The 24,903-nt window shown below is 51.2% G+C and overlaps 1 protein-coding gene and 1 long non-coding RNA gene across 26 annotated transcripts in view; one reads left to right on the forward strand and one right to left on the reverse strand.

The window, feature by feature from the left end:
- Positions 1-24,903, reverse strand: part of Plekha6 (pleckstrin homology domain containing A6) — a 141,113-nt gene that overhangs the window by 40,195 nt on the left and 76,015 nt on the right. For 20 of the 25 annotated variants that reach the window (XR_005093027.1, XM_028876573.2, XM_037211414.1 and 17 more), the window contains 2 exons: positions 3,453-3,533; positions 2,224-2,338 (listed from right to left, as the gene is read on the reverse strand). Coding sequence is in view for 24 of the 25 variants with exons in the window: in XM_028876573.2 (XP_028732406.1) it covers positions 2,224-2,338; positions 3,453-3,533 (196 nt within the window). In the remaining variant the exon portion in view is untranslated. Of the gene's footprint in view, positions 1-2,223; positions 2,339-3,452; positions 3,534-5,452; positions 5,581-16,010; positions 16,287-21,230; positions 21,543-24,903 lie in introns of those variants that run through there. The other 5 variants (XM_028876580.2, XM_028876576.2, XM_037211415.1 and 2 more) reach the window with 4 other exon arrangements.
- Positions 5,810-7,274, forward strand: LOC119089162. Its single transcript, XR_005093028.1, has 2 exons — positions 5,810-6,280; positions 6,471-7,274. It is a non-coding gene; the product is annotated as an uncharacterized LOC119089162 (long non-coding RNA).

Genomic DNA, 24,903 nt, shown 5'->3' on the forward strand with positions numbered 1-24,903 from the left:
AAATTCCCCACCTGCTGACTTTCTGCCCTGTCTTTTATGAAACTCAGTATTCCAACTTAACCACATCACTCCTGCCTCCTCCGAACTCTCCGGAATAGAAGTGCTTCTCAAGGGGGTGTGGGTGGGGATCACACTGCACACGCGTGAGCTGCACACACACCACAGACCTCCAGTCCCCAACCCCGGTGGGGATGAGACCCGGACAGCAACTCCACTCCCCCCTCCCACCGTTTTCCCAAACCTCCCGACCCTCCCACCCCTTCCCTCCCCTGCTCTTACAGCCAGGCTCCGGATCCCCAACTGTAGTTATACACGCACGGCACGTCCTCAATGTCATGCCCCTTTACCTAGAAAACGGCTGCCTTTGCCACCGCCTTTGCCTTTGAAAGAAGCCTCGCTCCCCTGGCCAAGGACAACGCTGATCCACGGTCTCCTCAGATGCTGCCCCACTGAACCTGCCTCTAAGAGGCAGGGGTGCGGCTCAGTAGTGAAGCCCTTGCTCCTGCCTAGCATGCGGAAGACCCGGGTTCCATCCCTAGCAACACCACACATGCATATTTACACACACACACACACACACACACACACACCTACCTTCAAAATACCCTCTTCTAGCTGCTTCCCCTCAGCCAGAGCACTCAGTCCCCCAAGCTCCCACACACCTTCAATCCCCCTTCAGCCCCCAGCCCCTGTGTGCTGTAAGACCCTCCTTCTCTTCGGGGTTCAGCTACTGGGAAGATCCTCATCCTTTTTTTTTTTTTTTTCCTCCCTGGACTCCCAAACCTCCCTGTTGAGGTTTGAACGTGAAATATCTCCCAAAAGGGCTCATAGTTTGAACACTTGGTCCCCAGTTGGTGGTACTGATCTGGAAGGCTGTGGAACTTCCTGATGAGGTGGGCTGTGACTGGTGGGAGTAAGTCACTGGCGCAGGTACCGCCATACACAGTTCCCTCTCACACACCCACTGCCCCATGTACCCCCATACACAGTTCCCTCTCACACACCCACTGCCCCATGTACCCCCACACACCCACTGCCCCATGTACCCCCACACACCCACTGCCCCATGTACCCCCATACACAGTTCCCTCTCACACACCCACTGTTCCATGTACCTCCTCCATACATTCATTTCCTCTCACACACCCACTGTCTCATGTACCCCAAACACGTGTTCCCTCTCACACACGAAAATTGAAAACACCTTTCTGAACCATTTCAAGCACTTCAGAAAAGCAGGGAATATCACCACAATCATCCCTTTATGTTGTTTCTTCCCCCCTAATAAGAAAAGTCAAGCGGAGCTAGGCCTCCCTTTGAGGGCTTCAATCTTGTTACCTTTCTCTTCCCTAAAGGCAGCCACTGACCCAAAATCGGTCTGCAGTCCATGGTTATCAGCTCGTGCTGCAGAAATGTCTATAAATATGAAGCTCTGCTCTTCACCTTCGTACATTTTACATAAGTCCTATATTTTTCCGATTGTGCAACTTGCACAATTGTGTTTCCAAAGCACGCTTGCTAGTACACACAGAGACACACACACTTGGTTTGGGGAGAGTGCTTGGCGTGAACACGCTGCAGTCCGGGACTGCTCTCTCAGTAGTTTCCCCTGTCTCTACAATCCCTCTCCTTCCCCTCTCTGCCTTCAGTGCTCATCACGCCTCTCAAATTGTTTATCCAAGTCTTGAAGTCCCACAGTCACTGGCCTCAAAGAACACATTCCACCCCCTTTTCAACAGATGACTTCTTCTTCCAGGGTCCCCTTTTCTCCACCTCCCATGCTGACACCCCCATCACCTCATCTTTCATAGGAGGTTCTTTCGATGTCTCCTAAGATCAGTGGTCCTGAGGAGAGTGGGAGATTTTGTCCCCAAAGGACACGGACAACATCTGCAGACATTTTGGGCCATGACAACAGGAAAGGAGGTCCTGTGGGCATCTAGTTGGCAGAGGTCAGAACACTGCTTGACAGCCTACACCACCCACAAAGCGTTACCCAGTCTCAAAAACTAGTAGGGCTGAGGCAGAGAACCCTGTGTGTTGTGTAGAGCCTCGTCTTCTGTGGGGTACTTGTCTGGACTTTCCTCCCTTCTCCTCTGCACTGGGTTCTTGTACCTCCTTGTCTGCCCACTGGAACCTAGAGATGTGTTGGGCAGGCAAGGCTTTCCCTGGAGATCCTGAGATCCTCCTACCTGACAGCATTTCCTAGAGGGCTGGACTTACCCGGATGTTGGGCCGCTCTGGAGGAACCTCGGACACCATGTTGTGGTTGGATATGTCGCTGTTGATGGTAGCAGAACGTTTCCCACCTGTTTTGTTGGACATGTCCAAGGCCGATCTGAACGTAAGTCAACAACAGAAGGCAGCTAGTCAGAACCGAGAAGCAAGGGAAAGCACCCGGCCTGCCCCCGCCCTGCCCCCCACTACCCCAGCATCAGCACAAAGGCCCCCAGCCTGGGGTGCAGCTCAGAAGTCATCCCAGGGGCTCCTTTGGGTCTTCTGGGATAATCTCCCTTTCCTTCTCTGTTCATTTATGGATTTGTCTTTTAGATGTTTGAGACAGGGTTTCTCTGTGTAGTTCTGGCTGTCCTGGAACTCGCTCTGTAGACCAGGCTGGCCTGGAACTCAGAGATCCGCCTGCTTCGTCTCCCAAGAGCTGGGCTCAAAGGCGTGCACCATCACCACCCGGCTGGCTTGTTTTTTTAAAGACAGGGCCTCACATAGACCAGACTGGCCTCAAACTCACTACGTAGTGAGGCTGGTCTTGAACTCTTGATCCTCCTGCCTCTGCGGACCAAATAGGCATGTGCCACCCACGTGGCTTTCTCCTGTTCATGTATGTTTAAGAATCTGGACTCTGAGATAATAGACTACGGTTACTCTTATTTTGAGACAGGCCCAGGTTGGCCTTGAAATCAAGATCCTCTAGCCTCAGGCTCCTAAGAAACTAGGATTACAGGCATGTACCACCAGGCCTGCGGCCTTCTATTTTAAAGGTTCAATAGCATACATAAAGCTATGTATTTGATCCCAGAAGGGCGGGGTGGGGGAGATGAGGGAGTGGGATTCGTTGCTCAAAGGCACAATAGCTCAGTGGGCTATGAATTATCCTCCCCCTCCCCTTTCAGTGAGGCAGGATGTCAAGTGAAAGATGAGCATTTAGACCTCTGGATTACATCCCATTCCTCTGTGCTACCTTCAGGGGCTCCCAGGGGCTATCCCAAACGGAGAGCAGGCTATCCCTCAGCTCTGCCTATGGGAAACACCGCCATGCTCTCTGACAGAACTTGGGAACCGTGTGTGAGGGGTCAAGAGATGTACCCCAGAGGTTTCTGGTCCTCGAAGCTGAGGTAAGGGCCCTAAATACCTCCTCCTTCATTCCCTGCCCAACCTACACGGTAGCAGCAGGACAGTAGAGGCAGAGGTCAGAGGGCAATCGCAAGGGAACTCACGTTTTCAAGTCAAACTTTTTGTTCTCCTCCGGGACCTGGCCAGTCACTGGGTGTCGAAACGTGTTCCGTCTTTCATTGTGGCTGCAGAGGAAGAAGAGGGGAGAGAGCTGCCATCAGCTGGGGAGGGCAGAGACACAACCCAAAGGGATGGCAGGCCATGGAAGGAGCCGTGGCTCCGTTCCCCCCAGCGGGGTCAGGAAGGGGCAGGTGGGTGGGGTCCGGGAGAGAGAATGATGCCTGGTCACCTCTGGCTGGTTCAGTGTTAGCCACCTGCCAGAGATCTCAGGCTGTCAGCAAGCTATGCTCAGTGCATTCAGTGGCCACCTTGGGGACGGTGGGGGGACGGACGGACGGGGTTTTCCAAGCCTGAGTTTGACACAGTCCAGATTTCATGCAGCAGCCTCCCTCTCGGGGACGGCGCCTGCCAGTGCTCCGCACAGAAAATGCTTGCTCATAATTTGCTGAAGGAACTCTCTTGTGACCTTGGACTCCTCTCCTGCTCTCAGCTCCATCTCGTTCTTTAAATGTATCTGGAAATTCAGAAACTCCAGGGTTGAGCTTCGGGCTGGGACTCAGGCACATTCGGAAAGCATGGTCTCCTGCTGAGAGGCTGCTAGGCATGGCAGAAGCCCCAGGCTCCACCGAGCGGCAAGGTCAGTGCTGGCCTGACAGATGTACCTAACTGAGGGCTGCTATAGCCAGGAATGAGGTGGGGTGTTGTGCAAAGAACCTGCCAGGAAGCTGAGGGAGCAGGTCCCAGGGGCTGGGAATGAGGCAGATGGGAGCATCGGGAGAAGGTGCCTCTGGCTGAGAGGATGTCAAGCCCAGCTCCTGGGTGAGCTCTCAGGGGACATGCAGAAGGAAAGCAGCAGAGAGGTCTTCCAGCGGAGCAATGGCTTTGGTAAGTGGGGACCACTTGGCGAGAATGTGGGGGAGTGTCTAGCCCACCGGGGCGGATGAGTTTAAAGGCCCTCCTCCTTGCCACCTCCTCAGAAACACTTAGAGCCCAGCATAGACTCCAGTTAACCATAGGAACAGGCGTGGGGACCGAGGCTGCTAAAGGCACTTACGCACACCCACAGCAAAGAGCTGGCACTCTGCTCAGGCCAGCCAGCGCCTGAGCAAAGTGTGCTTAACTTGGTCCCTTCCACCGGCTCCCACTAGTCCAGGATACACCCCCACCCCTGGGATGCCAGGCGGAGCTAAAGATAATTTCAAAGGGTGGGTTTTTGTTTTTGTTTTTGTTTTTGTTTTTAATGCCCAACCAGTGCTGTTCAGATGAAAGCCAGGAATTCAGGGGAAAGAGGTACAGCAGGCAATGTCTTCAGCCTCTTTGGATACCCGGAGTTTGTAGCTTGAGTTGGACCTAAAACCTGACCAGCATCCACCAGGCCTGAGTTTGAACTCAGCACATCAGTAACCACCCTCTAGTTCCTAAACTATAGTCCCTCCTCCTTCGTGAATCTTTTTAAGGCTGCTCCCTCGATTGGATCATGGGGAAATCTTTGCAAGGAAGAGTACCTGCCTGTCACCCAATGAAGCTGAGGGCAGCAAGGTCCTTAAAATGCCAAATTCTCTGTTTTGCCCTATGCATGGAATGCCTACCTGCTTCCCACCCACCCTATCCCTCCAGGCCCCTTCTGTTCTGTGTTCCTGGGAGCACCCTGCAGGCAGCTGTTCAGGCAGTCACACACAGAAGCAGTCCACTGTTTGCCCAGCTCAGTTTTCCAGGGCATGGCACACCTCTCCCTGGCCTGAGCCTCCTACCCAGCAACCCTACAAACAATGCCCTCTTTCCACCCGCTGTTAACAATTTCAAAATAGCTTTCCCCTCCACAGGCACTGCAATGCAGTAGCCACTGACCTAACTACTGTCCTCTCAGGTCGTGGTCATCTCCAGCAGACCCCTCACCACCGAGCCCTGAATTCAAACAGGATGAGCAGCCAACTCGGACTGCTCTGATTTCATCAGGCTCACAGTTCACAGAGGAAATCCCTACCTGACCCGTCGATCAGCCCGAAACTTCAACATCTTTTTGGAAGCTCCGTCCCCAGGTCGGCAGCCTCAGAGGAGCCACCAGCCACCCTGCTGCTACCATCCCTCCGAGAAGTAAGTCCTTGGTTCCAACTCTTAAGGCTGTGGCAGAGACGCGGGGCGAGCTGGGGCGGGCTTCATGGGTTGCCCTTTCTCCTGTTTCTAGCACTGGAGAACAGGGACGGGGCTCCCTCTGGGCAACGGGAGGGGTAGCCCAGGTGCCCTAGGGGGCCTGTGGCTTCCTAGCATTCGCCTGTGATGCTACAGTTAGAAGGCCGGAGAGACAGAATAAATGAAGAGAGGACCTCCTCCTGGTTCACGTTCCCAAGAAGGAAATGCAGAAATGGAGAGAGGCATGCACGGAGCAGGTGTACAGCTTCCAGGTAGTCCGACCTCACTGAGCTAAGGACACTGAGCAGCTGGGCGGGCGGAGGAGCATGGGCTGCATTCCCATCTGCACGGAAACTCATGCCAGCCCGACCTGCAGGGAGACGGTGTTCCAGCCTCTCCAGCTCCGAGCCCAGACACGGGCTCTGGGGCCGCAAACCAACTTGCTTCTCAGAGACCTTCCAAGCCCTTCTGAGGGTTAAAGCAAGCTTCAGGTTCATTGGCTGTTACTGTTGCTGTTGCTGAGAAGCTGAGGAGAACTGAAGTCTCCGTTCCTCTCCCTCAGCCTGCCCAGCTTTCATCTGTGCAGACAGGAGCACGATGATGCGTGAAGCGGCTCCGCACCCGGCCTGACAACACTCCCCTCTCCAGTTGCTTGCCCTCCGAGTGCGCGCTGGCCCAGCTGGTAAGAAGCTGGATATATGCGGCCCCCAGTGGGATGGGCGGGATGTTTGTGGAGCCCCAGCTGCTGGCAAGGATCAGCTTCCTTACTCAAAAGTGGAAGGAAGCCTTCCTCCCAAGGCTGGTGAGGAAGAGGGCAGGGGACGGGGCTCGAGGGGGGGTCATTGTATATCTATTGCTGCATATCTTCCCAGATGCAAGATGACAAATTCCAGCTGGTAACTGTCAAATCTGCTCGGCCGCCAGGAGGTCTGCATGGATGTTAATTGCCCCGAATAGGTCAAGGCTAGTCAAATCTCCTCTTTCTCACTGTCCTCCGTGCTTTAGGATGCTTGGGCTGCAAGGCCTTCTGAAGGTCACCTCCTCATCCCCCTGCCTCCAGACAAGCTTATTCTCTTATCAGTCCTTGTAAATGCCTTGGAGGTTTGCAGAGGATTCCAGCAAAGGAGGACCCAGGCTCGAGGTCCTTCTAAACAGTCAAGCTGCTCTTTCTGACGCTGTTTCAGCTTCCTCTGCCTTCTATTGCTTCTACTTCACGTGGCAGATTCCGTTCTGACCAAGGTGCTCCTTTTCGCAGCACCGGCCATTCTGTTGACATCATAGTCTGTTGTTATGGCAACTGTGTGATATCACAGCAGACACTCAAAGGGCTGGGCTGATCTAATTGTTTGGACTGAGGTCAGAGGAATAATGGGCTCAGTAAACAGAAAAATAAACGGACGACATTATTATTTAACCCGTGAAGGGATGAGCTGGCCAGGTGTAACCGGGGTCACGGCTGTTGATATTTAAACGGCTCATCCTAAATCCAAAAGGTCAATATATTCAGCCATTTAGTGAGGCTTTGGTCAATGATTTATCTTGGTGACGGAGGCCTAAGATCCAGGCTTGAACCTATTTCTAGTTAATTGAGCCAGAACCTTCTCCAGACGCCTTCTTGAGTTCCCTGTCTGCCCACCATAGGTACCCAATAAAGTTTTGTTGAATGTACAAATGAACAGATAAAAAAGACTCCCATGCTCCGGTGTCATTTTTAGCCGCCTGCGTTTGAAGGCTGATATTCTATTACCAAAGGCTTCCCTATCTTAGCTCTCTCTTACAATTAATTACTTCCTCTCCGGGAGGGAAGCTCTGTTTCTGTCCCTTCGCCCCCTCACTCGGCTTCCCTGACTGGCTCCCCCTGAATATATAGCTTGGCTTTCATCCATCTTCATTAAGAGGAGAAGAAAATTAAACTCATCTGAACAGGAGGAAAGGGGGGGTGCACTGGGAAAACGAGTCTTCTTCCTCTAGGAGGCAAAAATATCCCCCTTCTCTTCGAGCTGAGCTCAGGGGCCTCCCACAGCTTTGCTCAAGTTAAATTACTTCTCTGACACCGCGTGAGGCCATCACAAGGGAGTAGAGATGGGGGGCACAGGCTCCTGGGCACCGAGAGCCCCCAAGTCCTCGGGGTTAAGTCAGAACACAGAACAGTAAGCCTGGCTGGTGTTCCTCACCATCACCCTGCACAGAATGACAGGTTTTCATTTTAAGTAAGACAGCAGGAAAAAATTACCAGGTATAAAATGCTTTTTAAAAAAGGAAACCATTTTCTTCCTCCTCTTTACTTCCTTTGGGGATGTCAGAAAGCTTCCCCTTCTCAAGGGCAGATGGCTAAGACCAGAGCCAAGGTGACCTTTCAAATTCCACTCCCTCAAAAGTGAGAAACTCAGGAAGGAAAGACTTGAATGGCAGAAGAAAGAGCATCTTTGATTTCCAGAGTTGCCCAGGAGGTGGTCACTTCTCTACTGGACTTACAGCTCACTAGGGCATGCCCATGAGCGGACAGGGAACTGGGCAAGTCAGTCTTCGCGTGGGACACGTCGAGTCTGCAGTATGGCCTCACCTGTTTAGCCCTTAGTTTGCTCGTGGGCAAACAAGGCCTCTTCTAATTCTATGAATTAATCCCTGCAAACTTTCAATGTGGAATAGTTCATGCAGGACAGAGATGGCTGTAAACATTCTGCTAGAAAACGACCAAGAAATATGCTGGGTGCCAGCGTGAGAGTGGGGAACCCAATTAGAGAACAGCATCAAGATTGGGGGGGGGGGCGCGTTCCACAAGGACCAAGACACATTCCCTCCACCTCATCAGGGCACTTCTGTGGTTCAAGACATCCTCGGCTTCTATGTGGTGTGCACCTGGCACCATACAGTTAAAACCAGAATCTTTATGGCCCTGAGCAAGCATGCATGCACACAAGCATGTACACACACACACACACACACACACACACACACACACACACACACAGGGTAGCTGTCCAAGACTCCCACTTTGATAAATACTGGAAACCTAAGGAATATACTCTACTCCTACCCCACTGTACCAAGCAGCTTCATTTCCACAGACCCTGAGAATCTGCTGACAGGATCAGCTTTGGCCATGCTTCCCCTACGCTCAGAATGTCCATCACCAGCACTGAAGTTCATAGGTGGCGAGGAGAGCTGGGGAGGGGCAGGGGACTAGCCCTCCCGATTCCTGCTGTCTCCCAGCCAGCAAATTCCAGTGGGGCCTGATGGGGGGGGGGGGTAAGGGGGGGGAATCTGCAGCTCACAAAGGGAAGCTTGGCTCTTGCTCTGTTTCCCTGTCTGGGTCTCATCATTACTGTCAAAGAGCCTTATCTGCCCCAGCATTCTGTCCCAATTAAAAACCAGCCCAGTTTCCAACTCTCTAGACTGCTGGATTCCTGACGCTCCCTGGCTGTCCTGGAGAAAACACTTTCCTAGTCAACCACTCCACCCAGGAGCCCCTGCTCTACCTACAGCTGCTGTATCAAGAAGAAACGGGGGGAGGGGGGGTCAGGGCCCAGGCAGCACCTCTGGGGGTCTTCAGGTGGAAAGAGCCCCCATTGCACAACACCATCCCTCCCCTCTCCACCTGCAGGGCAAAATACTAGTTCCAAGGTGCCAGGAACAGCTTCCAGCTGTCTCCTCTCACTGGCTTGCCCTTGTTTCTCCTTTCTTTTCTGCCCTTGCTCCAATCCTGCTTTTGATGTTATTTCCAGTATGGTATGAATAGTGTGCCCCCCCCCAATCAAGTTTGGAACACCCTAACATGCCAGGACCCTGGATTGAGCGTCCAGAGGACAGGACCCAGTACCTGCTCCTGCCCGTTTCTCTCTAGTCTTACAGCCCCACTCCAACCTGAGTGGGCAGGAGCACGTTCCCTGCCTGTGGTGGCCAGAGAAGGGAGGGGATGCCAGAGAAATTCACGGAGCTCGGTCCCTGCCGTAGGAAAGGGTGTGGGCTCAGTTACGAGGCGGGCACACATGGGGGAGCACCAGTCAGGGTCCTGGGTGTCCTCCCTTCCAGCCCCACAGCTGTCCTCCTGTCTTGTGGCTATGGTCAGCTTATTCCTACCATAGGAGAGGGGCCAGACCAGGGCACAAAACAGAACATTCTCCTCTTCAATTAGGGCAGAAAGAAATTATACAGACAAACTCATGCAACTCTCCTACCCCATACGCCTCAAATAACCTTGTCTTTAAATCAGTTCTTTTTACTTGGTGGATTCTAGCTGTCTTTTGAAGGTAACCTGGGCAGGTGATCAGTGTCACTCCTCACTGTTAGCAGATGAAGAGCTGGTTGTCACACCTCTCTAGGGTCAAGCTAGCCTCTCTGGCCAGTGCCTGGGACCTGGCTACCTCTCCGTAACACAGAGCCCAGGAGGTTAAACCTGGCCACTGGTCCCGCCACAGCATCTGGCCAGCATCCTCTCCGGCCAGTGATGACTGTGCACAATTCCAGGGGCGGAGGCGCCTGACTGTAAGTGTTCAAACACTGATGACCGGTCAAGTTGGTGAGAACTACAGTCTGTCCTGGGACCCAGGAGCCACTAGGCACAGAATAGGGCATGTCCCCCTATCCCAGTCCAGGCTAGAGAAGTGGAATGAGCTCGCTCTCACGGTCCCCACACTATGTCGTGGTTCCTGTTGAGACAAGGAGAAAAATGGAGAGGAAAGAAAGCTACCTGCAACCCCAAATCCCCACTTTCCTCCCCATGGCCTTCCTGAGGAGCCAAGCCAGATAACGGCAGGGGAAGGCAGGTTCGGTCCCCACCCACGCTCACCCCAGCTTCCTCCTTTCTCTTCTCCTGTCTCCCCATTCTTTTCCTTGGCCTCCAGGGTGGCTTTTCCCAACAGTCAGCAGGATTCGCAGGGGTGACAGGGCAGAGCAGTAATTAATTAGGCTTCTTCCCTTCCCTCTGGGTTGAATCCCAAACTCTTGCCCTTCAGAGACTGAGGGCAGTATGCTTCTGCTTCCGGGTCTACTGAAGGTCACCCACACCATATCTCTCCATTCCTAACTCAGCAGATCTGGTTCTGGTGTCCCACAGGGATCGGCATCCCCACCCAGGCTGCCTCATGGGAAGGAATTTCACGGGAGTGTTTGGACAGTAACCAGCCAGACTGATAGTCTTGCTTCCACATCCTCAGAAGCACCCTGGGTCTTCTTGTTTCCCATCCAGCAATGTGAGGCTGTCAAGATGCTCGATGCCTCGTTTTTACAATAAAACGGCAGTTGTGAGTGACGCCTTGTTCCACAGGCGGCTCAAACTTCCCACCAGACCAGACAGCAGAGGAAAGACAGGCTGTACCGCCATGAATGGGAGACTGAACAAAGAAAACGAAACTCCTGCTGTGTGGTCGGTGCCCTGGACTGAGGCAGGTAAGGCCGGGGGCAGAGTCGGGAGGTTTACTGTCCTGGCCACAGTGACCGGCAGAGCAGCAGTCTCCGTGGGCTCTACCGTCAGCCTCTCGGCATACCTCATTCCCCAGCCAAGGAGCCGCACAGTTGGGTGATAGACGGTTTCATGAGGCTGAGAACGCTCAACAGAAGCCACAAACCCTTCAGTGCTAACACCTGTCAGCTACAGGCCTGGAGACGACACCTGATGTGGGGTGGTGATGCCTGGGTGCAGGGGTAAGTTAGAACAGCCACCTCCTCACCGCCCACAGCCCAAGTCTTTAGGACTGTGCCCCAAATCTTCACCTCCTGCACAGAGCTGAACACACTTTGGTGGGGTCGTGGGACAGGGACCCATGTTGCTCTGCTGGATTGCTAAAGCGGGGCAGGATGCTCAGCATCCCACCTGCTTCTTGCTCCTTCCTCTGGCCAGCAGGCTCTGACTGGTCACAAAGCTGAGATGGTTACATAGTCATAAGTCTTCTAGAACTAGCAGGCAGGAGCCTAGACAGCTGCTCCTAGAGGGAGGAGCCTCCTACATGATGGTACATGAGGACCGGATGGGAGGAGCCTCCTACATGATGGTACATGAGGACTGGATGGGAGGAGCCTCCTACATGATGGTACATGAGGACCGGATGGGAGGAGCCTCTTACATGATGGTACTCGGGGACCAGATGGGAGGAGCCTCCTACATGATGGTATGTGAGGACCGGATGGGAGGAGCCTCTTACATGATGGTACGCGGGGACCAGATACCAAGGCAGGGGATGAAGGTGAGGTTGTAGCTGTCACTGTTCCTCACAGCCAGTCTGTGAGACTTCACTGAGGAACTTCAGCCTGAGACAGGAAGTGGTAGAGCAAGGGAGCATGCAGATGGATGGTGGGGAGTTCCGACTACCTCCTCCTGCAAGGAGAGAGGGGTTTGGAACTTTCTATGCCCCCTGGCAGCTTGCCAAGGGCAGAAGTATCTCTCTCTCTCACTGATGTAAGGGAGCTACTGTAAGAGCTGGAACAAGAGTCACTCTTGGAACCAGCCAGAATGCCTGTATCCAGGATAGCCCCTGTGGGCCGAGAACAACACTCACGTGACTTCAAAGTGACTTAACCCACTTCGCAACTCTAGGATTCAGCTTTTTGTTCTGTAACACAGAGCAATACCAGGGATGCTGGGAGGATTAAATAAGATCATATAGTTAAAGCACTCTGGAGAGAGCTTGTGCATATCAGCTGCTCAGTTAGTGGCTGGTGCGTCCATCATGAATAAAGGAAACAGCACCCCACATCTGTACCATCTGGTCTGATGGTCAGTCACTACAGCATCCTGTTCTGAGATATTTGTATACTGTGTGAAGGTGTATCCTGTGATTGGGGTAATAAAAAACTAAACGTCCAATAGCTAGGCAGGAGGCCTAGGGGAGACTTCCAGGCAGAGAGGAATGCTGGGCGGGAAAAAGGCCTAGGGGTCGCCAGCCAAACACAGAGGAAGCAAGACGTGCAGGAGGAGAGGTAATGGCCACCAACCACATGGCAGGGTGTAGATGAACAGAAATGGGTTAATTTAAGTGATAAGAATTAGTTAGGAACAAGCCTAAGCTATAGGCTGAGCTTTCATAATTAATAAGAAGTCACAGCCGGGTGGCGGCGGCGGCGGCGGCGGCGGCGGCGGCGGGGCGGCGGCGGCGCACGCCTTTAATCCCAGCACTCGGGAGGACAAGCCAGGTGGATCTCTGTGAGTTCGAGGCCAGCCTGGTCTACAGAACAAGATCCAGGACAGACAGGGCTATGCAGAGAAACCCTGTCTTGGAAAAAAAAAAAAGAAGTCGTCATGTCAATATTCGGAGGCTGGTGATCCAATGATAGTCCAACAAGGAAGCTTGCTACATAGTGGCACCCCACATCTGTACCATCAGACAAGATAGTTACTACAGCACCCCACATCTGTACCATCAGGCAAGATAGTTACTACAGCACCCCACATCTGTACCATCAGGCAAGACAGTTACTACAGCACCCCACATCTGTACCATCAGGCAAGACAGTTACTACAGCACCCCACATCTGTACCATCAGACAAGATAGTTACTACAGCACCCCACATCTGTACCATCAGACAAGATAGTTACTACAGCACCCCACATCTGTACCATCAGACAACTACGCCCCACACTGTACATCAGAAAGTTACTACAGCACCCCACATCTGTACCATCAGACAAAATAGTTACTACAGCACCCCACATCTGTACCATCAGGCAAGACAGTTACTACAGCACCCCACATCTGTACCATCAGACAAGATAGTTACTACAGCACCCCACATCTGTATCATCCTGTCTGATGGTCACTAGTCATACTTAGATTTTTGTTAACTTTTAAAAACATTAACATTTCAGTACCTCGGGCTAGCCACATTTCACTGAGACTTCGTATCCATGGAGGCTGCAGTCCTAGACAGAACAGCCATGGGCCATTTCATCACAGAACTTTCTATTAGAGAACACTGACATAGTCCTCTAAGCCACCAACATTTTTGGATTTTATGAGACAACTTCAAACCACTTTATCCTTCTAGCAATGAGTATGTGTTCAGAATCCTCAGAAGGCCTGTGACAATCCTGAACTACACCAACAAGAATGGGAAATTTGCCCCCAATTACAACAGAAAGTTAAAAATTAAAAATCAAGCCTGGACACAGTGGCATACCCACACATTACAGACAACACACCTGTAATCCCAGCACTTGGAAGATGGAGACAGAAGGATCAGGATTAAGAGTTCATAGTCAGCCTGGAACAGAAATCCCATTTAAAAAAAAAATCAAATGACACATTCTAAAATCCAATTAAAGCTGACATAGCTTTAATCTCAGCAGAGGCAGGGCAGGAGGTTCTCTGTGAGTTCAAGGCCAGCCTGGTCTACATAGTGAGTCCCTGCCTTGAAAAAAAAAATCCCATTACAATGAATTTTAATGATCCATTGGCTTTTAAATCAATGCATTAAGACTCCCCAGTCCGAAATTATCATCACCAAGAGCCCTTTTGGCATAGGGCCAGAGGGACACACTTGGAAAAGAGTCTAATAATGGAAGGAGATGGGGAGACGCAAGATGGAGCAAGAGAAGACTTATCTAGAGACAGAGGAGACTGATTGGTCCTCGCTCCAGCCTCCCTTTTCCTGCTGGGAGCAGCCAGCCTCCAGCTAATGTTGATGGGGAAAGAGAAGGGAAGGGCCTCCTGTAGCCTTTGGTCCAAAGAGAAAGGACCTGGAGGGAGTCAGAGAGAGGAGCCCCACCAGATAGGCAGTCTGGGGATTCTCCCTTGCACCTCCCTCCCAGACCCCTGCTCCCATCCAGACCTGGAGCCCTCCAGAGTCACCAGTGACACAACCTGCAATCTATTTAAAAACAAAAAGTGTAGGAAGCAGGTGCCGGGGATAAACACAAGAGGGTAGGGAAACAGTCTCAGAGGAGAAAATGGTCTCCTAGAAATAGTGCCCAGGCCACTTCCCGGTGCTTCCCAGTCAGGACAGATGTCAGCCTTGGTCAGGTGAGTCCACCCACCCCTACCTGTTGGAGCAATTCCGCAGCTGCTGACAGACCCAGTAAAAATACAGGACTCCGGCTCTCAGCTCAAGCGCAGAAACCAAGCAAGAGGTCTTCTGAGCATCTGCGGGGAGCCCACAGGTGACATCCATCCCACTGGGTACAGCAGTTCTTCTGAAGTCCCCTGAGAGTGCTAGTTAGAGGCTGTCTGGCTGCATGTGTGGCTGGCGATCTGAATACAAGGCACACAGGGCCTGCCTGGCCATTCCTTCCCTAAATTCTACTTCCCCCTCTTTCTTGGCCTCAACTGCCCAGAAACTTGGCTCCTTGCGCTCTTGGCCTCCTGGGTCTAGTGGCCAGCACCTCCCTCCTATTGTCCTGGTTTCTGTTTGCCTCCTGGAAACCCCACCAGAAGGAAGCATTGCGGCAAAGCCACCCAGGGCCGACTTTGCCCTGTCTCTCAAGTCTGCATTCAAAACCAGCATGGCAAGTGCCCTGTCCCGATGACGATGACGGTCCCTGTGCAGGTGGAACCAGCAGAGCCATTATGTCATCTAATCATTTTCCTCCCCAGAGAGACAAGGGAGACAAAAGAGCGCTTAGCAAACGGTGTGTGTGTGTGTGTGTGTGTGTGTGTGTGTGTGTGTGTGTGTCAACATTTCTTCTTTGGTGACAATTCTTTTAAAATCATATGACCACATAAGACACACACACACACACACACACACACACACACACACACACACACACACACAATCTGCTGAGCAGGCAGCGCACCCATTGCCTCCCACAAGCCAAGAACTTTTGTCCATACCCCTGGTCACGTTACCAGAAGGTGTCAAAGAACATAATTGCAATGGAGGGTGAGGGGACACCTCCCCCCTCCCAAAGGAAGCTCACGGGTGAGAAGGACAAACCTCAACGCCAAAGATTGGCTCACTTCTTTTTTTCTCTGAGACTTCAGGTTTGCTGCCAAATGACAACTTTGTCTTTTTACTGAGTGACCAGTCAGTCCATCCCCAATCCTGCTCTCTTCCATGGCTTACTCACTGTGATCTTTACAAGAATACTGTCCCCATCTGCCACGGCTGTGTCCCCGTGAGCCTGCTCTGCTCCGAGCTCCTGGCCCCCTCTGGAGACAATGGCTCAGAGAGGGACAAGATGAGGAGGAGAGCGCAGCTTTGTGCACAGGGTGGCTCCATGGAACCATTGTTTCCTCCACAGGTCAGGCCCAGCAGCTGCTTCCACTGTAGGGCTGAGGAGCCCCCCCTTAGCTCAGAACCCTTCTGAAGACGTCCTTCTCATAAAAGGGGGTGAGCCTCCAGTCCGGCCCAGCTGAAAATTTGTTTCTGGCGTGACAAAAGCCCCCTCTGGCTGACGAAGAGAAGCGGCCAGAGCTTCCTCCTCTGTTCCAGGACCACACGGACAAACATACACCAAAAGCAATAGCCACTTACTCACCAGCTCGGCTCTGTTCCCTAGTCTCTCTGCTGCCTCTAACTCGGCCTCCTTTCACACTCAGGCACAGGGAAAGGTCTCCCTTTAATACCCAGCAGGTCCCTGTGGAAAGCAATCATTAACAGCCACACATGCTGATGGACCTTAACCCCTTCAGTGCTGGGCTGCCAAAATCCAGCTGGTGGACTGTCCTGCGCCTAGCCCTAAAGCAAACGGCACCTCTTAGCTTGCTACCCTCTACCTTCATAAGGCTGCTGCCTCCCCATGTGGAGAGCCAGCCTGTAGTCCCACCCAGGCCTCCTCACCTAATTGGAACACGCCTACAACCTGAGGCGCTTAACTCTGGCACGATGCCCAATTGGATGAGCCCACATTATGAAATATTTGCCAGGCAGGCCAATAGAGGAGCCAGGATCCGGGGGAGGGATGATATTTTTATTTATTCCTGGAGGAGGGTGTGCAGACGAAAGTAGTCATAGCATCCGTAGCCCTGGGACAGAGGCAGGGAGAAGGCCACCTCAGACCCCAGGACGTCTCTAGCTGCTTGAAGACCAGAATCCTGGGGGACCCCTAAGCAGTTGAGCCCTTGCTGCTGAGCTAAAGCGTTCTTCTTCTTCCTCCTCCTCCTCTTCCTCTCCTCCTCCTTTCTCTGCCCTGCTCAGGAGTTTGGAGAGGAGAATTAGTATACACTAAGAATGAGAAGCTCCAACAGGCAAAGAACCATGTGAGCACAGATATTCTCTGTATTCTAAGGCTGCAGAAACCATTTGTGCATCTTTGGAGCATACAGGTGAGAGGCGGGCAGGTTTGGGTAGAGACAAAAACCCTGCTTTTTCTCTTTAAACATAGGTAACTGATTTAAGGAACTCTGAAGCGTAGACGTGTCTCCATGTAGGACACATGCAAATCGATGCAGATAGGCGCAAATGAGCAGCTCCGTGCCTGCCGAGTGTCAGCATGTCAGGGCGAGTCCTTGCCAGGGTTTTCCTAGTTTGAGGAAGAAATCAGGTAGTCTCTAGCTCAGCCTTGAGGCTGAGGCAGAGGTCAGAGCATCTCACGAGAGAACAACAGATGCGATGGGCATACACTTACTGAACATTTACGGGACAGTGGCTCTATGTAAAGGCTACTTGAGGGTTTTGCCATGAGCATAAATAAAATACCATAGGATAGTAGAATACAAGTGCCCTCTGCCATGCACACACGGCTGGCATGACTAGCTGGGAACCTCAGCCAGCCAGCTTTAGCAACTGGCCCTTTTCTTATCACCTTGGTTCCTGTTTGCCTATCAGTAGGCCAGCCACAGTGGCTCAGGACCCTCATTCAGAACTGCCAGGGGGCCTTATCTTATCTTTGCTAATGCCTTCCCAGTCGCCCAGGAGGCTGGCTCACCCTGGCTTCTTAAAGGGACGACACCACATTCACATCTGCTCCATTTGCCCTCAAAACCACGCCCGAGATCTGAGTGTTCTGTGCAGGGTTAGAACTTTCTAGGACACCATTCCTCCTCAACCTTTACCTTCATGGCTGCCTCAGGGCCGCTCCTGAAGAGATTTAGAACACAGAAAGATGCCAGTGTTTTTTATGTTTATGGTATCAGGCAGACACCCAGCGCCTGAGGGAGAACTGAGGTTGAAGCAGGGGAGGGAGAGGATATAATATTAGTTTTATTTCCATATGCTAGCAACAAGCAATGAAAACACTTATAATAGTGGAGAGAATATTAAATGCTTAAGGCTAAGCTTGACAAGAGATGTAAAACCTATGTGCTGAAGAGCATGAAACACTATTGAGGGGAATTAATAAGATCTAAAGAAGGAGAGGTTCTGGGCAGTGGTGGTGCACACCTTTAATCCCAGCACTCGGGAGGCAGAGGCAGGCGGATCTCTGAGAGTTTGAGGCCAGCCTGGTCTACAGATCAAGTTCTAGGACGGCCAGGACTGTTACACAGAGAAACTTTGTCTCAAAAAAAAAAAAAAAAAAAAAGGAGAGATTCTTTTCTTGGGTCAGAGGACAATATTATTAAGACATCTATTCTCCCAATATTTACTATAGATTCGACATAATCCCAATCAAAATCTCTGCAAGTTCTTTATAAAAACCAAGACAAAATCTAAAATTCACATAGAAAAAGACTTAGAATGTTCTAACCAAAAAAACGTAAAAGAAGATAGATCCTTACACTCGGGAGGCAAAGGCGGGAAGATTGCAAGTTTTGGGCCAGCCTGAACCAAATGAGACCTTGTCTCAGAAAACCAAACTCTGAGGCTTCAAGTGTAGCTCAGTTGGTAGAACACTTGCCATCTCATACCTCAGGCCCTGGGTTTGATCCCCAGCACTAGGTGGTGCAAGCCTATAATACCAGCACTGGCAGGGGAGGCAGGAGGCAGGAGGCGGGAAGATGTGAAGTTCAAGGTCATCTTTGGCCACATAACAGGTCTGAGGAGCAAAAGTAGATGGGGAAACAGGTGTCAGCGCTGCAGATGTAGCTCCATGGTAGAGTGTCAGTCTACCATGAGAAAGGCCCTGGGTTCAAGTCCTGTCACAGAAGAGGAGGAGGAAGTTATTAATGGGGGTACTTAGACTAAGAGTAAAGTCTCAGTAATCAAGACATGGTGATGGTGCTATAAAGATACATACATAAATAAATGGGAAAATAAAACAGAAATTATCATCACCAAGAGCCCTTTCGGCATAGGGCCAGAGGGACACACTTGGAAGAGTCTAATAATGGAAGGAGATGGGGAGACGCAAGATGGAGCAAGAAAGAGAGGACTTATCTAGAGACAGAGGAGACTGATTGGTCCTCGCTCCAGTCTCCCTTGACTTATCTAGAGACAGAGGAGACTGATTGGTCCTCGCTCCAGCCTCCCTTTTCCTGCTGGGAGCAGCCAGCCTCCAGCTAATGTTGATGGGGAAAGAGAAGGGAAGGGCCTCCTGCAGGCCTTTGGTCCAAAGAGAAAGGACCTGGAGGGAGTCAGAGAGAGGAGCCCCACCAGATAGGCAGTCTGGGGATTCTCCCTTCCTTCCTTGCACTTCCCGCCCTTACCCCTTGCCCTATAAATAAACCTATCCATTTGTGATCAATTGGTTTTGACCAAGATATAAAGACGATTTCAATACATAGTACTGGACAAGCCATTGGTCCATATTCCAAACAAATACCTACCACCAACAAAAGAACCCTCCTGAGGCTGGAGAGGTGGCTCAGCGATTAAGGAGACTGGCTGCTCTTGCAGAGGATCAGGGTTCGATTTTCCAGCAACCACATGGTTGCTCCCCATCATCTGAAACTCTTGTTCCTTGGAATCTGACGCCCTTTCTGACCTCAAGGGTACAGGCACACACACTCACACTAGAAATAAATAAACCTTTGGAAAAGAGAATCCCTCTACTCAACCATTAAAAAACAACTTAGAACAGACCATAGACCTAAGCAGAGGGGCTAAAAGTACATTTCTAGAAGAAAACATGAGAGACTTTGAAAACATCAGTGACTTTGGAAGTTGTCTAAGGTAGCTTAACAAAATGAACTTCGTCAAACAAAAGACGTTCTTAAAAAGACATTGTTCCAAAAACAAAAGGCCAGTGAAGAGTACCCCCCCCACAGAGCTGACTGGAGACTTCCACAAGAACACATAAAGAGCACACGACTTACATGAAGGCAGTAAACATCAGCAAAGGAGACATTGGAAGTGCGAACTAAACAACACTGAGATGCCCTGCACACACACACCCGGCGTGTGGGAGGGCGAGTAGTTTTAAAACAGCTAAACTTGAAAGACTGGCCAGTGCCCAGTGTGGTCCAGCATGGAGAGGTACTGCTGGGCATAGGAAGGGGGCATCTAAATGGGGGAAAGCAGGCCACTTTCTGAAACACTGAAGATGTAGTCACCAAAGAGCACATCCATCCTCCTCCTGCATATGCATGGAGAGAATTTACAGCCTGTGTCTACACAAAGACATACATGCCGATGCTCACAGCACCCTTAAAGGAACAGCTTCAAGCTGCAAAGAGTCCTCCACAAACCTGTGAGCACACATGATCCACCGGGAAGGATGCCACTCAACAAGAGAACAAATTACTCATATAGACAATGAAGCGAATTAGATGGATCTCAAAATAATTACACTGAGTGAAGGAGCCCAGGCCTTCCAAAAGAGAATACACACTGTAAGAGTCTATGGCAAAATACCTTAAAAACTGCAAGCTAATCTGCAGTGGCAGAAAGGAGATCAGTGTGGCCTGAGGACAGGGCGGAGCAAGAATTACAAATGAGACAGGAAGCAATGTGAGGGAGGGATGGGGACTTTTTTTCTGTCTTCTGGCTAAACCAGAGACTGAACCTAACTAAGGCCTTGCACTGAGCCAGATCTCCAGCCCTTTATTGTCTTAATTGTTGCAGGAAGATCACAAATTTGGGTCCAGCCTGGGCTACATAGTGAAACCATATCCCTTAAATAAGGCAAAAAAGAAAAAAACCTCACAAAATGCATTGTTTTAGCCTCTAAATCTATGCCATTTATGTGAACTATAACTCAGTAAAATTTAAAAGAAGAAGAGCCTTCACTTGAAAAGGCTTGAGACAAAACTTCCTCTTAACGTACACCTTACGTTTTAGGTGTGGATGGAGCTCGGAAATGGGATAGGTAGGCAGGATCCAGCCTTCCTTTGCTAGTGGCCTCTTCTCTCATTCGGAAGTGGCCCTGAACAGCAGGGATGGGCAGGGGTCCTTATCAGCCCGTGTTTTTCTCATGGCTTTGCAGCAATTAACCCAGGCAAGCCCACATGCAGGGCACATAAAAATAAAGGAGTGCTTGTTTACGACAGAAGAGGAATGTCAAACACAACCTTATGATTCAGCAGACATCCACCCCTATTTCCTTTGATTCCTTTATGATCCATGAGGCTGGCAGGAAAGTATTTAATTAGCTGGACTCTAATCTAAATGAACACAGAAATAAGGGGCTGGTGAGGTGGTTCAGTGGGTAAAGGCACTGGCTGTGCAAGCCTGACGACCTAAGTTTGATCCCTGGAACCCAGGTAAAGGTGGAGGGAGAACCAACTCTGTAAAGATGTCCCCTGACCTCCACATACCACCTTTGGCACACGTGCATGCATCTGCACCCACGCATCATCCACGCACACAGTAATAAGGGACAAATGAACCAGCCTGACTCCACAGCCCTGAGAAGTCAAGGGTCTTGAGTGAAACAGCCTACCTTGGGATCTTTTCAATTGCAGTCTTCCTCCTAGCCAAGGGACCTGTCCTCGGCCAAGGCTGCCTCTCCCCTGGCTTGGCTCGCAGAGGCCTTGGGGAATGCAGACCCACATCTTATGCTCACTCAGCCTTGGATGGATGCTCCAGGGAAAGTCGGACAACACCCCATGAGCTCTGGTACAGACAGCAGAGGACCCAGCAGGGTGGGAGCTATGATATCAAGACAGGGAGGACTCGGGGATCCAGGGTCCTAATTAGATCGCACATTTGATGTGAAGAGGGGAAAAGGCCATCCAAACACCACTCCCTAGCCGGAAGTCTAGAGGGTGTGGAAGCAGCTGGAAGCTGTTAGACCCGAGGCTCCCAGCCAAAGGCCTCTGTACCCTTCCTACCCCCCTATCCCCACCCTCCCTCTGTTCTGGCCAGGCAAAAGAACAGCCTCTGGCTGGGAGCCCCACCTTTCTCTCCCTTGTTCTGAGGAGAGGATGCCTGAAAGCAGGAGAGACCAGTCCTGCAGGGCACAGGGGTACAACGGATAAGGGGTACCCCAATCTCAGCAACTAAGATTTATACCGCTCTGCAAATCTGCAGTGGTTGTTTTGCCTCATGGGTGATGGAACTCAGGGCCCCAGGAGTCAAGCAAGGGTGCCACCCTACCACCGCTGCTACGGCAATATTTTTCTAAAATAAAAACTAATGTACTCGAAAGGCTCAAGGAACACTGACTGACATGTCAAGACAGCCATGTATTTGGTGCATCTTCCCGCTGCCTCGGGCTCCAATGCGGCCTGGGGTGGCACTGCTGTTGATCCTGACTTAATTTAAATTGGCAAAGGTTTTTCACAACGTGTCTTTGTTTTTGTTTTAACGTTGTGCTATAACATCTCTCTACTAGGGGACTGGAGATACGGCACGGCGATTTAGAGCGCTTGTTCTCACACGGCGGCTCACAGCCTTCAATAACTCCAGTTCCCAGGGATGGCTGACATTCTCTTCTGACTTTCATGGGCACCTGGCATGTACGTGGTTCACAGACATGCATGCCAACAAAACATTCATACACAGGGAATAAATAAATCTTTTTAGCGTTAAAAAAAAATAGTCACCTTGTTTGGCGAATTTTTGGCATGCCTCGCCCCCACCCACATTTAAATTTTATGCCTAAAAAGGATGCCTTGATACCACTCTCCTAGGCAACCCAGCTCAGGGACGGGGTAGAGGGGTGGGAGGTGGAAAGACTGGACATGATCACAGAGACCCAGTACAGCCAGTGTATGAGCAACAAAGAGCTGAGGCCGGACAAGGAGAGATCGAGGCGTGGTGATCGCAGAATAGCCTTGAATGCTGTTTTTAGGTTAAGTGTGAAGTGAAATATGGACTGTGTATCAAATAAAATTGTATCAATGTTATGTTTCCAGCATTTGCTAATTGGTCTGCGGTTATGCAAGAAAATATCCTTGTTTTTAAAAGTCCAAAAAAAAAAAGAGTCACAGCTGTCTGACAGCTGTATCAGCCAAACCCACCTCCTTCTCCAGCCGGCCTCAAGAGGAGGCAAGGGGAGGAAACAGCAAGGACCGGACAAAGGGTTATGGCTAGACATTTCTTCCTGAAACAGGAATTAACTTAACCTGGAACCCCCAAATCTTTCTCCTTTGCCTCAGGAAAACCTAACAGTCGGCAGAAAAGAAAAAGGAAATGGAGATGCTATCCTGAGCCGCAGCATCTGCCTTCACCCCACACCCAGGCACCACTGCTCTGCTCCCCACCAAGGAGCCAGGTCAGGTGACCCGCCTCCGCTCTTGCTAAGGAAGCTGGAGACCTGGAGGAGGGCCCTAGATGGAGCTCAAGCTGCTCTCTTCCAGCTTGGTGTCAATCATGTAGCATGAAATCCCCTTCCTTTGCTCTGTCTGCATGCTAACCCTCTCATTGCACTGAATTTGCATTCGTCTTGAGGTGTGGGGCTCTGGAATAGGCCTCCGTCCCGATCCCAGCTCCTCCAGTTGCTGCCTACAGAATTTTGGGTGAGTGACTCCACTTCTCTCTGTGTTTCATTCCCTCAGCTGTAAAAAGGGGATAGAGAATACCAGGCAGGACCTTCACTGATGGGTTTGCCACAGGATTAAATGAGATCACACCAATGGCGAGCTGAAGATAATGGCCAGCACTTAATAAACATTCAATGGATGCCCATGACTGTTACTGTCTGCCTGTATCTGCCTTAACTGCTGGTCCCTCGGAGGTGATGGCCACACTCACTACAAAAGCTCTTGGACTATAACCCTTTAGCACTCTGTCACAGAAAGAGGGATGCTTAAGAAGTGGTCCAAAGCTGGGCGTGGTGGCACATGCCTTTAACACCAGCGGCTGGGGAGGCAGAGACAGGGTGATCTCTATAAGTCCTAGGCCACCCTAGCCAAGACTACTTAGTGAGATCGTGCAGGGAGAGAGGAAGGGAGGGAGGGAGGGAGGGAGAATTGGTCCAAAAGAAGCTATCCATCAAGAGAACACCCAGAGGGTACACGCCTGCAATCCTTCCACTCACTAGGGTGAGACAGGAAGATGACCATGTCTTCACGGCCAGCCTGGACTACATAGAAAGTTCCAGACCAACCAGAGCTACAGTAAGAACCTGTCTCGAGAAAGAAAGGGGGAACAAGGGAGGGAGGTGGAAGAGTAGCCACTTTGCAATTCAGCCCCCATCTCAGACCAAAGGCTCATCAAAGGTGGAATCTTCTCTTGTCCCCCAGGAGCCAGAAGAAGCAATGCCCGAGGGTCTCAAGTGGGACATCTGTCCCAGCAGCGTGTGTACTGGGAGGTGGACACTTCCTGTGTGACCTATCTTACTTGGGTGTTGAAAAGCAAGTCAACCCTAGCAACAGCGTCCCTGGGCAGAGAGAGGCAACTACCAAGTTCCACATTCCGGTGCTTTTGATGCAACTGTTGTAGTGTGGCCAAGTCCCTGCTCCCATGGAACACCGTGGACATGAGAGAAGGAATCCCAGTGCCTCTAGAGTGAATTAGAGGACAGAGGAGGCCATCACCTTACGTGTTTCAGGGACTCCTCTGAGAGCTAACTCCTCACCCGGAACCCTCTCCCCGTCTTAGAGATGCAGATTCAGCTGCGGAGGGTGCATGGCCAGAGAAGAAAAGTGGACACGTGGAGACGTGCCTTCAGAGCTGAAAAGGGCAGGCCAGGGGCAGGGTGGACAAAGGTCGGGAAGCAGTCCATTTGGCCCAGATGGTCCTCCTGGGACAGAGCCGGAACAGGCAATTTTCTAGCCATAAACAGCCACTCAGAAATCCCCAAACCACACACATGCACACGTGAAGATGAAGGAGGAAACCCAGCTGCTCCCGGGTGAGCAGAGAGGGGGGGGGAGAGGAGGGGGTGGACATGTGTGTTGGGTGTTTCCAGACACACTGGTTGCAGGAGCAAATTGGGTTTCCTGAGACCCAAAGCTCGTACAATTTGGGAGGCTACATATACAGATTTATAAGTTAGACGAGGCTTCGGAGGGAGGGCTCAGTGCTTAGCTCCAGACGTTCATTCTCCCGTGCTTTTTCTGCACACACTCATGCTGGTGCCCGTCTGAGTTCCCCTACCCCTGGCTCAGCAACAGTTCACTTTCCTCTCATCAAGCGTTGCTCAACCCGATTTATTTCTAATGGCAAAG

The sequence above is a fragment of the Peromyscus leucopus genome, chromosome 15 (assembly GCF_004664715.2).
Source record: "Peromyscus leucopus breed LL Stock chromosome 15, UCI_PerLeu_2.1, whole genome shotgun sequence".
In the NCBI taxonomy this organism is placed as follows: domain Eukaryota; kingdom Metazoa; phylum Chordata; class Mammalia; order Rodentia; family Cricetidae; genus Peromyscus; species Peromyscus leucopus.